The sequence below is a fragment of the Palaemon carinicauda genome, chromosome 10, assembly GCF_036898095.1.
Source record: "Palaemon carinicauda isolate YSFRI2023 chromosome 10, ASM3689809v2, whole genome shotgun sequence".
NCBI lineage: Eukaryota > Metazoa > Arthropoda > Malacostraca > Decapoda > Palaemonidae > Palaemon > Palaemon carinicauda.
The window spans coordinates 21118992-21131491 of record NC_090734.1 but is presented as its reverse complement, the minus strand read 5'-3'; the positions used below and the strand labels follow the sequence as shown (position 1 = coordinate 21131491).

The 12500-nt window shown below is 42.1% G+C and overlaps 1 protein-coding gene across 1 annotated transcript in view; it reads left to right on the top strand.

Annotated features, from left to right (window-relative positions):
* Nucleotides 1-12500, top strand: part of LOC137648388 (tripartite motif-containing 13-like) — a 17048-nt gene that overhangs the window by 974 nt on the left and 3574 nt on the right. Inside the window, exon 2 of the mRNA XM_068381315.1 lies at nucleotides 12069-12500. This exon is cut by the window's right edge and continues 171 nt beyond it. Within this exon, the coding sequence (XP_068237416.1) occupies nucleotides 12069-12500 (432 nt within the window). The remainder of the gene's footprint in view (nucleotides 1-12068) is intronic.

Here is a 12500-nt window from a genome sequence, read left to right as displayed (position 1 = left end):
CTGTACTGTACAGTATCAAGCATTGGTAATGTCTCTTTTTGATTACTCTACTTCACTGCGTAGCACTGAGCCTTAAAAATGACAGCTCTTGAATAGTTCTCTGTAGTATTGAGCCTTGGAAATGACAACAATTAATATTATTATTATCAATTACTAGATCTGTGGAGTATTGAACCTTAGAAATAGCAATTTTAGTATGGTTCTATCCAATACTGAGCTCTAAGAATAACACTTCTAGAATACTGTAGTACACTGTGTAGTATTCAGTATTGGAAATTACCTTTCTTGAATACTAGTTCTGTGTAGTATTGAACATTAGAAATGACAAGTCTGGAATAGTTCGGTGTAGTATTGAGGCCTCGGAATACCACTTCAAGAATACTGTAGTCTACTACACAGTGTAGTATTGAGCATTAGAAATGACACTTTTAGAATACAGTACTACAATGTATAGAATTGAATCTTAGAAATGACACTACTAGAATAGGCCTCTGCAGTATTGAGCCTTAGAAAAGACATTTCAAGTATAATGCAATACAGTGTGTAGTGTTAAGCCTTATACAGGGCCATTCTAGAATAATTATATGTAGTATGGAGCCTTAGGCATGAAATTTCTTGAATAGCATACAACAAAATGTAGAATTGAGCTTAAGGAATGACACTTCTTGAATAGTACTGTGTAGTATTTTGCCTAGGAAATTATATTTCCAGAATACTTCTGTGTAGTATCGAGTCTTAGAAATAACATATAGAAAAATGTACTGCATTATATAATGTTTAACCTTAGTAAGGACACTTCTAGAATAATTCTGTTTAGTATTGAGCCTTAGGAATTACACAGCTAGAATACTGTACCACACTGTATATTGTTGAGCTTTAGAAATTAAACTTTTAGAACAGTTCTGTCCAGCATTGAGCCGTAAAAATTACACTTCTAAAAATCTGTACTATACTGTGCAGTATTCAGCCTTAATAATGACACTTCCAGAAGATTGTAATGGACTGTATACCATTGATCCTTAGAAATAACACTTCTTAATAATTCTGTGTAGTATTGAGTCTTATAAATGACACTTTATAAATACTGTACTAGACTGTGTAGTGTAAAGCCTTAGAAATGGCCATTTCACAATAATTTTGTGTATTATTGAGCCTTAGGAATAACATTTTTAGAATAGTTCTGTGCAATATTGAGATCTACGAATAACACTTCTAGAATACTGTACTACACTGTGTAGTATTGAGCCTTGAAAATGACACTTCAAGAATACAAGTTCTGTGTAGTATTGAGCATTAGGGATGGCAAGTCTGGAATTGTTTGGTGCAGTATCGTACTAGGAATTGCACTTGTAGAGTACTTTAGGCTACCGCACTATGTAGTATTCAGCCTTAGAAATAACTCCTCTAGAATAGAGCATTGCACTTTAAAGAACTGAGTCTTAGAGATGACATTACTAGAATAGACATGTGTAGTATTCAGTCTTAGAAAACACACATCAAGTATACTGTAATGCAGTGTGTAGTGTTGAGTCTTATAAAGGGCCATTTTAGACTAGTTATGTGTAATATTGAGCCTTATGAATGACACTGCTTGAATACTGAACTACAAAATGTATTTTTGGGCTCAAGCCAAGTCATCCTGATGGAAGTTCCTATAGAGTAGCTTCCTTGGGTATATTTGACTACGGTGATATTCCCAGAGAATTTACCTTAAGGTACCCAGAATTCTAACTCCTGGAGCGAATATCCCATATTAAGTGAACCAAGGATATCGCGTAATATCAGAGGACGTATTCTTGACATGCCACATAGCAATCTGCACCCCGAACAGAATTAACACTTCGAAGGGGTCAAGTGGCAAGAAAACGAAAAACGGGAAAGAAAGGAGAGCCGCTCGCAAGGCACCTCTCTTATCCCGCTTCGTATGCGTGCATAGCGCCGCCGACGGCGCCATCTGTATTCCTTTTTACGTAGCTCAACAACTCGGTGTTTTCCCTGTGTTACTCGCTTATCTTGGATTATTTTCAACCTAATGATGCTTTTTCCAACCTCTTCTGCCTCTGATAAGTTGAGTATTATCTCTTTTATGTATAAATGTAAGCTCTTGGTGATTTTAAGATATTTCGATAGCGATATTTTCGTTACAAGAGCTGTTGCCTACCGGAGGCGTCCTGGACGCTGTCGCTAGCCATGCATGAGTCATTTAGTTAGCCAGAGCGACGTTCCTGGCCGTTATGCTTTAATAATCTTAGCTATTTAGCTCTACATAGGAATTCTTTACATGATGCTATTAGTATTTTCATTTCGGCGAATGATTTACCGATCCTGGCCTACGCTAGGCTTGGTAGCCTAGACTTTTGGCCCTAGTACTTTCATGCAGGATATTCAGATTTCCGAGTGTTTTAAAATCTTATTGAAGCTTTAGGCAGTTTTATAAATATAAGATATTGTTGATATTTCTTCCAAGATAGTATATGAGTGAGTTTCGGTGATTTAGGTAATCAATTCTCTTCGCGCCTAGGCTAGTCGCCTATGGGGCCCTAGTATACTTTCTCACACTCCCCGGTTGCTCTCTTCTCCTCGGAGAATATGTGCAATCCCTTTTCCCTCTGTTTAAGCCTTGGGCTTAACCCTAATGGTTTATCTGAATTAACATTTAGATATAACTATATTAGGGTGTTTCTGTTCTTTCCTGTTTCCAGTAAGGAAGGACATCAGAGTTTTTTAGTCTGGGTCTGTTTCTTTCTAGCATAGAGAATGAGATTCCTTTGCTAGGTCTAGAGCAGACACAGGAGGCTTAGCCTCCTTAGTCCACTTTTGAAGGTTTCTGTACGAGATGATTCCTTCTTTTGTGATCTAGCAGACTAGTCCAGTGTGGTTGTTCTCGGTGTGAAGGATGAGATCCTTCTTTCCGGTGAATAACAACACCATCCTTGCTTTAGTTCCGAGGGAGATGGCAAATACTGCTGCAGGGTGATTCTTTACTAAAGCGGGGTTTGCAAGACCCTCTTTCCCCCTTCCCCCTCTTTCCTTAGTAATGGCCTAGCCATTACATCTCTGTCCGTCATTCTACATCTGTACCTAGCATAAGTTAGGATGTGGAGTTAACTCAGTCCCTTGCCGGCTGGCACGCACGCCTTCTTCTTTAGAGTGTTCCCCAGACCTCCCTTGGTCTCTCATCCCTGTATGTCTGTAGAGACAGACGGCATTGGACAACAGAAGCCTGAATTTATATTCTCCCCTTCCTTATGTGCACTCTTTCTGGTTGCCGGGATATGAGGCAGTGCCGTCTCTTATCCCGGCATCCATCCTGTTTCTCTTCTAGTGTTTATACCCTAGCCCGGCTGCCGGCATGAGTGGCCGGCAGCCGGGCAGTTGGAAGTTCTCTGGTTCTTTTTGCTGCCGGCCGGCATTGGTAGTATACCCTTGCCGGCCGGCAATAGAAGAACAGCATAGTTCTGCCGGCCGCTACGATTAGCGGCCGGCAGCCGGGTGCTATTATTTTTAGTTGCCGCTGCCGGCCAACACACATATTTGAACCAGCGCTCTTCCACCTAATAGTCTAAAAGTAGTATACTTTGGAACTAGTTTAAGGTACGTGCCAGCCAATACATTATTTTATATACTGTAGCCAGTATTTTTCAGTATAGGATATACTGCATGGAGAAAACTATAGTATAGAATATATTACCACACTAAGTTTTTCTAACACTCTTGTGTTGTCTTGTACAGCCTTTTGGTGGAACCATACAGATAAAGAAAGTGAGTTCTTTCTTTTCTACTATCCAGTATTTTAATATTACTTAATTTGGATGTGTGCTTCACCTATTTTCCTCTGGAAATTCCTTATTGGTTACTCTAGTATAGAATAACCATGAAATTTTATTATCTGGAAGGTTACAGCAATTGACTGGGCAGGAAATACAAGTGTGTGTCTTTCCTTCTTTCCTTTCTAGCTTAGTTTCTTTAAGCTATGTATACTTAACATTAGTTATCCAGTTATATGTGGTTCACTTGATACTCATGGAATTTTCTTCTCTTTACAGGAGGACCATCCGAAGTGTGGGAGTTTATTCTGCAACGTCCGCAGCAAGAACTTCTGCGGACATGACTTGTGTAGGAGGCACGCAGCATGCGCAGTCTCCAAAAGGGATCTCCGGTATTGGGACCCGCAGGTATGTACCATTTGCAAAAACCTGATTACCGAGGCGTTTGACACTCCTAAGACGGCGGAGTCAAGGGACGCAGCAAGGGAGAAGCTTCGAACCTGGGTAAGGGGCTTCCAGAAGAACACTTCTGGCCCCTATCTTCCAAGCGAGAAGATGAGGGCTTACCTTTTCCCTAAGGCATCAGCAGATGCAGCGATTCCCCAGCCTCAAGCGGAGATACCGTTGGTTCAGATCCAGGTGGATGCTGAAGTCGCGGACGCCCTGCAAGACATCCAACTGGACGATAGGATGTCAGAGGTGTCCGAGTACACTGAAAAAGACCTTCTGGCAGAAGACCAGGAAGAGGAGCAGACCCAGGCTCCAGACAATGAAGAGGAGGAATTCGACGAGGAGTCGGCTACCCCGGTTGAGGCCCATGAACCTGTTTCCTCAACATCGTCTGCTCTCCCAGAGGATCTGGGAAAGTCCCTTTCTTCCATCGTTGGGATGATCCAACAGATGCAGAAGGAAAGTAATGAGAAGGCTGCTGCAATGAAGTTGGAGATGCGAAGACTTGCAGCATCACGTGGGCCCCAGAAGAAGCTCAGCGTGAAGGACCTTCCCTTATGCTCGGATGCCAAACCTTAGAGGTATGCCGAGCACATGCCTATGACGATGGGAAAGATCGTCATCTCAGAGAGATTGGGCTCAATCCCCCTTGAGGAGGTGGAATTCTGGCCCAGCAAGGAGTCGTATCCGGACTACTATGTAAGCCTAAGGAAGGAACCAGCCTCAAAGGAAGAAACGGAGCCGAAGGAGGTCATAGTTTTTGACCATGCTAAAGCTCAAGGCTTGCTGTCAAGCTCGATGAAAGAGAGGGGCTTCACAAACTCAAAGGTACCCGCTTTGAGTAAGAAGCACCCTTCCTTTGTGTCCTCTCCTTCTAGAGCCTTTCCGTATATGCAAAAAGGGTTTACGGCTGTGTTGAAAGCGGTCGAGGCGGGTAAGCCATGCCCCTCCTTGGAGGAGTGTAAACTCCTATCCTTGACCTTACCCATGGACCAGAAAGACTGGAAGGACGTTCATCTTACCTTTTCAGTCGGGAAGTTGGAGGCCGATATTGCCGGACGTCAGTTCGGTGAAGATCTCCCGAAGCTGTCTGACTTTCTTTTGCGTAGGGAGCTTGAGACAAAAGAAAGACTTGCTGCCTCAATGTCTCTGCAAACGACTCTGGAGACAATGGCAAGTGACCCCAAGGCCCATGAAATGTTTATGGTAGTTGCCAAGACACATCTAGCCACAGTGACGAAGGACCTTTACAGCTTCGTCAAAGCTAGGAGGGCTTGTAGAGAGTTCGTGTTCGCCTCGGCTGCGGTGAGGCATAAGCCAAGGAAACTAATCTCCTCCTGCATTTGGGGCAAAGACCTCTTCCCTAGTGAAGCGTTCAAGGAGGTAGTGGATAAGGCCGCCGCGGAGAATAGAAACCTTCTCCAGAAGTGGGGTCTATCTCTTAAGAGAAAGTCTTCCCCGGATGAGGGTCCCCAACCAAAGAGGAAGACTAAGAAGCCTTGGCTACCCTCTCGGCCAGCCAAGCCATTCAGACAGCAGCAGCAACAAGTTCCTTTGACCGCAGTGCCCGAGATGGTGGCACAAACCCCGGCCACATACCAGTCGGTACCCCAAGCTGTGACCACATAGTCTCCGCCATTTAACCCAGCGTTCAAAGGGCAGTCTACTACCTTTCGAGCAAGAGCTAGAGGATCAGCCAGAGGTTCGTTTAGACGCCCCTCAAGGGGAAGGGGATTTAGGGGAGGTCGTGTTCAAAGAGGCAAGGCCTCCGGTCAACAGCAACCAAAGTGAAATGCTACCGGTAGGAGGGAGACTCCATCTTTTTCGGGATCGTTGGACTTTCGATCCCTGGTCCCACAGCCTACTCAAGAATGGACTGGGTTAGAGCTGGCACAGCACTACATCTCCGTGCCCACGATTCTTCCAACACTCCACCCCCCGTTCTGGAAGAGTACATTCGAGAACTCTTGGAGAAAAGAGTAATCCAAAGGGATTCCAAGGGAGGCTGTTTTGTGTTCCAAAGAAGGACTCAGAAAAACTCAGAGTCATTCTGGACTTGTCGCCACTCAACAAGTTCATAGTGAACAGCAAGTTCAAGATGCTAACACTGCAACACATAAAGACCTTACTGCCCAAGCGGGCATTTACCGTCTCCATAGACTTGTCAGACGCCTATTAGCACATTCCAATCAGTCGTCGACTCTCCCCCTACCTAGGATTCAAGCTACATCGAAGACTCTACGCCTTCAGAGCCATGCTATTCGGGCTAAATATAGCCCAAAGGATCTTCACGAAGCTTGCGAGCGCAGCTCTCAAACAATTACGCCTAAAAGGAATCCAAATAGTAGCCTACCTGGACGACTGGCTGGTGATGGCAGCATCCAAGACAGAGTGTTTGTAAGCTTCCCTACAGGTGATCCTGTTCCTAGAACATCTAGGCTTCAAGATCAACAGAAAAAAGTCTTGGCTTTCTCCATCTCAAAAGTTCCGGTGGCTGGGAATCCAATGGGACCTAGTGTCACACCAACTCTCCATCCCTGCGAAGAAGAGGAAGGAAATAGCAGGTTCTGTCAAGAGACTTCTGGATTCTGAAAGAATATCAAGACGCGAACAGGAGAGAGTGCTGGGTTCTCTCCAATTTGCCTCAGTAACAGACCCAGTGCTAAGAGCACAGCTAAAGGATGCAACCGAAGTTTGGAGGGAATTATGCATCAAACACGCGAAGAGATTTGATAAGGCCAGTACCGCCTCGTCTACGTACGCTTATCAGGCCATGGTCCCAAGTCAAGCAACTGAAGAAGTCGGTGCTTCTCCAGCCACCTCCCCCCTCTATGACTATTCACACAGACGCCTCGAAGGAGGGACAGGGAGGTCATTCTCACCGGAAGAAGGCCCAAGGAACCTGGTCCAATCTATTCAAGAAATTTCACATAAACTTTCTGGAAGCCATGGCAGAACTCCTTACTTTGAAGAAAGTCTCCCCTCGCCGCTCGATCCATATAAGGTTGGTATTAAACAGCGAGGTGATAGTGAGATGCCTGAATCGACAAGGGTCGAGGTCACCTTCACTCAACCAAGTGATGTTGGCCATCTTCCGGCTAGCGGAAAAGAAGAAATGGTACTTGTCAGCAGTTCACCTTCAAGGAGTCCGCAACGTGACGGCGGATGCTCTATCCAGGTTCACACCGATAGAGTCAGAATGGTCCCTAGACGCAGGATCATTCTCCTTCATCTTAAGTCAAGTCCCGGAACTGCAGATAGACCTCTTTGCGACGAAAAACAACAAGAATTTATCTCTCTACGTGTCCCCATACGAGGATCCCCTAGCAGAAGCAGTGGACATGATGTCCCTCGACTGGAACAGATGGTCCAGGATTTACCTGTTCCCTCCTCACAACCTTCTATTGAGGGTCCTCGGCAAACTGAGATCTTTCAAGGGAGTCAAAGCTTAGCAGCCAACACGATATCAATATCTGCCTTAACAAGACCCATTTTATATGCCTTCCAGGTCGACCTCTCTAACGACATTTTTAACAAAATTCAGAAGGCTTGTGCTAGGCTCAGACCATCAGCACCTCCAAAGCCCATTTCATAGTCTCTGGATAAAGTTCATCCTTTTGCTTCGCTGATGAACAATGAGGAGTGTGCTTTAAAGGATTTGACCCAAAAAGTTATTTTTCTGTTTGCACTCGCTTCGGGGGCTAGGGTTAGTAAAATAGTAGCCCTCTCGCGAGAGGAAGGACGTGTATAGTTCTCAGATGGGGGAGAACTGAACCTTTTTCCTGATCCAACGTTTCTCGCCAAGAACGAGCTACCCACCAACAGGTGGGGTCCCTGGAGAATCTGCCCTCTGAAAGAAGATGCATCTTTATGTACAGTGGAATGCCTAAAGGTCTATCTTCGCAGAACTTCAGACTTTAGGGGAGGTCAACTGTTCAAGGGAGAAGCATCAGGCTCAAATTTATCTCTGAAACAACTAAGGGTGAAAATCACCTATTTAATTCGCAGAGCGGATCCAGATAGTACACCCGCAGGTCACGATCCGAGGAAAGTTGCCTCATCCTTAAATTTCTTTAATAACATGGATCTCGAACATCTTCGCTCATTCACTGGCTGGAAGTCTTCCAGAGTTTTCTTTCGTCACTATGCGAAGCAAGTGGAGCAATTAAAGAGGTCTGTGGTAGCAGTGGGTAGTGTCGTTAAACCTGCTGTTTAACTCTGCGAGGAACAGTGAAATTAATTGGGACGATTAATTCTCTGGTGGGTGTGTAGTCATGGACTGTTCTACAGACTAAGTGTTAGGGCACTAAGGTGCCCACATTGACTGTTCCATAATCAAAGGTGAGTCTAGCATAAGTGCAGACACGTGTGCCAAGCGTTTCCTACGCCAGTGTGACTGAATAGGAATACAGACTTTTATTGTTTTAATACCTCGGTATTTAAAAGTGGCGCTAATGTTTTTTCTTTCAGATAAACAATTTTCTGTTCACTATGATCCTTATGCTTATTTCTTGGTTATCCTCCTCTTACATATGTATAATTGTTGTTTAACCTGTTTTTATTTTTTATGGATTGTCAATAAACTAGTTCTTGTGAACCTTGCCTCTCATTCGCCCGTGTCATTTTACTAGAAAATGGTTTAGCATTACGTAAACTATGTATACTTTAACATGAATAATTCCAATAGATTGTTCCTTTCTGCAAGCAACTTTCATTGGTTTATGCTTCCCCCTAGTGGGAGAACTTCATGCCCTAAAGGGATGGTGGTGGATGTACAAGTTTTCCTCCTACCCGGATATAAACTTTTGTCCAATCCAGTAATCGAACGGGGAGCTTGTCGGTATTTCATACCAACACAGCGGTACTTTTACAAACTTTGCTTTACATAATATAGAGTGAGACCACTATATTGGCTTGTCTGTTATTCATACATAGGTATATGTACTCTTCGAGACTTTTCCAGAGTCTAGTATTACTCTTCCCTCTAGGGGGCAGGAAACACTAACATAGTCTATGGTTACATGAAAAGATATATGATGGTAACATCTTAGGTCTCTAGGTCTAGTCTGACCAGGAAATACCTTCTTGAGAGTATGGCACGTTTTGAGAATCCACAGATACAGTAATGTTCTGGTATATTTCCATCAGGACGACATGGCTTGAGCCCAAAAAACGGATTTTGAGCGAAGCGAAAAATCTATTTTTGGGTGAGATGGCCATGTCGTCCTGATGGACCCGCCCTTCCCTTTCTTCTAAAGGGCTGTAGGTCCCTTCCCTACATACAGTATCTGTAGCACCTCGTGTATCGCTATATTTATGTCTGTTGCTGCTTCGAGGATATTTCTCTCATAGTATTCACTTTTTTTCCTTCTTAGTAGCAGTTTCGTATTCTACCCAAGTACGTTCAGTTTATAACCTATTCCACTTTCTTTTTTTTATGTCTTTTTTCCCTCTTTTTTACCAAAGTCTCTCCATCAAACCAAGTTATAGTCTTTTCCATCGGTGGGCACATGGTATCATATTCACTATTACGCGCTTTATTAAAAGTGGTCATAAGACAGTTAACACACTTAGCTCCTAACAGACGTTGGTCATCATGATCGCAGGGAATGTTGATAGCATCATATATTTTTATTTTCTTTGTAACTTCTTCAATAAATACGGTGGGAGAAAAATTTGATTTATGTCTAAAATTTATTTTCTTTACTAATGCATGTTTCTGTAGAGGTAGACTAAACGTAATAAGTTTGTGTACTGGGGAGATAGTACATTTCTCTTCGACTTTTACATCAGATACAATATCATTCATGTAATCACTTAGAACTAAATCTAACGTATGTCCAGTTAAAGTAGTTGTCCAGTCAACATTATTCACTAGTTAATATGATTCTAGTAACTCACTAAATGCCAAAGTGTCAGGATTTGATGCGTCATCCATCCAAAAATTGAAGTGTCCACTGATAGCTAATTCGTTTTTCTCCATTATAATCATCTCAATGAGAGCACCAAATTTTCAAAAAGATACTAGTATTTGTTCTAGGAGGTTTGTAGATTTTTACAAAGGATATTCTTCTGTTTTTTTTTTGGCGTAAATTTTATTTCTATATATTCAAAGCTTGTTACACTAATTCTTTTCAACATTTTGAGATTTGAGTAACTTTTATGAATAAAGAGTCCGACACCGCCACCAGACCTACCTTCTCTCGGTATGTGAAAGAAGGCATGTGTGGGAGGTGTCATTTCAGTGATCTTTTCCTTGTCCAAGTTATTTAACCATGTTTCAGAAAATGCTAGCATATCCAAATATTTCTCGTTTATCAAGTCTCGAATTTGAACGGACTTATAACCTACAGATTGTATATTTACATAGCCAAAGTTTATGACATCCCTAGTAACCATGATCAGTATTTTCTGCTAGTCTTTTCAATTCCAAGTCATAAGCTTTGTAATCTCTAGAATTTACTGTGTGGTCACTTGGTCTGTTTAACTTTGTGCAGTTTATACACTTTGACACTTGCGAATTATACTCCATGGTGGAGCGTCTCCCTGAACATTTCCTGCAGACCTAATCTTCATTCTTAGACTTGCAATCTTTTTGAAAATGTCCATATCTCTGACAGTGGTAGCAGGTGATCACGTGGTACCTATCACGTATGTTATGGATACCCCATCGTAACGAAACTTTGTCCCCATTATCATGAATAGCCCTCCGAACTTCAGGATCCCATTTCAGCACATAGTGGGTGGTCCCCCAAGAAGCATTTTTCTTCAGGACTACACTCATCTTCTCTTATATATTTTGGATTTGGTTCAGGCAGCGATTTCTTTGAATCATAGTATTTACTACATCATCTTCATCATTGTATTCATTGCATATCATTATTTTTGGTTTTAGTTTTCCGATTTTTCTCGTTTCAGTGTCAGCCACCGATGTCTGAATTTTTTTTGCCGCCTGTTCTCTGATCATATTTTTTGCAAAGTTTACAAAAACATTTCCATTCGTAGTTGGACTCGTGTTAAGTATGGGAATTTCTTTAAGTGCTTGTTCAACCTCACGTTTTCTTTCAGTAATTTAGGTTTTTGTATTAGTTGATTCAATTATCAACAGATTTTTTCCTTAACTCTGTCAGCAAATATCGGTTTCTCCGCTTTAGGGTCTATCATTGTTTGAAGTGTTGCTTTAATTTATTCCATTGAGCCTTCGGAATGACTCTTCTAGAATACTGTACATACTGTGTATTTTGCATGCAAGGACAGGCAAGAGAATGAGACTAAATCCTATTGTCTGGAAAGATATGAGTTATTTGTGACAATGGATTGTCAAAATCACACCTAATCTCCAAAAACACAAAGAACTCATTGTTGAATTGCTTGTGAGTACTGTGGCGTCTTTCCTTCATATTTACTAACTCCCATAGCAAGTTTGTTTATGGTCTGTTAAGCTAGACCAGGAACGAATGAGATTGGTGGTATATAAGAATCCCTACGTCTCATTTCTTTTCCTCATCACCCCCTCCCCACAGACAAAAGATCTGAATTATCCACTTCTTTTTCCCACACAAAGAAACCTCAGTTTCTCCACTAAATTCCCTCAGAGGCATTTAAAAAAAAAAATAATTGCCCCATTTATAAAAATCTTTCAAGATTCCATTAAAATCGTATGTTCACGCCTAACCATCTTTTTCACCACTGACTCAGGGCACTTTAGAAAAAGTGCAAAGTGTCTGCATTTTTAGAATAAAATGATATCAAGTAAATTGGTCCTCTCATATAGGACTGACAAGCCTTGACATCCGAGTGATTGACATTTAGAAAGTTTAATGATTATTTGTTGTTGTTTTTTCTTTTTAGGCGTCCAACGCCTTGGAGTGTGACATCTGCAGTAATGTATTTTCTGAAGACAATTGTCCAAGGAATCTCCCTTGTTCCCACACTTTCTGTGGCCCTTGCATCAATAGGATTATTATGACCCTAAAGAAAACTTGTCCTACTTGCAGAGAAGGATTCACAGCCACTACAGCTGAAGACCTGATTATCAACAGAAGCCTTCTTGACGTGGTAAATCAGCTTTCAACATTAAACTTAAAACCCAAGCCTAATGAATTTGGAAAGAAATTTAATAAGGAATTAAACCAGGAAACAAAAAATAGAATCTTGGCGGAACTTCAAATCGTTGAAGAGATGGAAAATGTTTTCTCGGCCACTGAAAACCTCAATGAGATGAAAAGTGAACTTCAGGGCACCAAGAAGGAGATTGGAAGATTTAAAAAAAATTTGATGGAG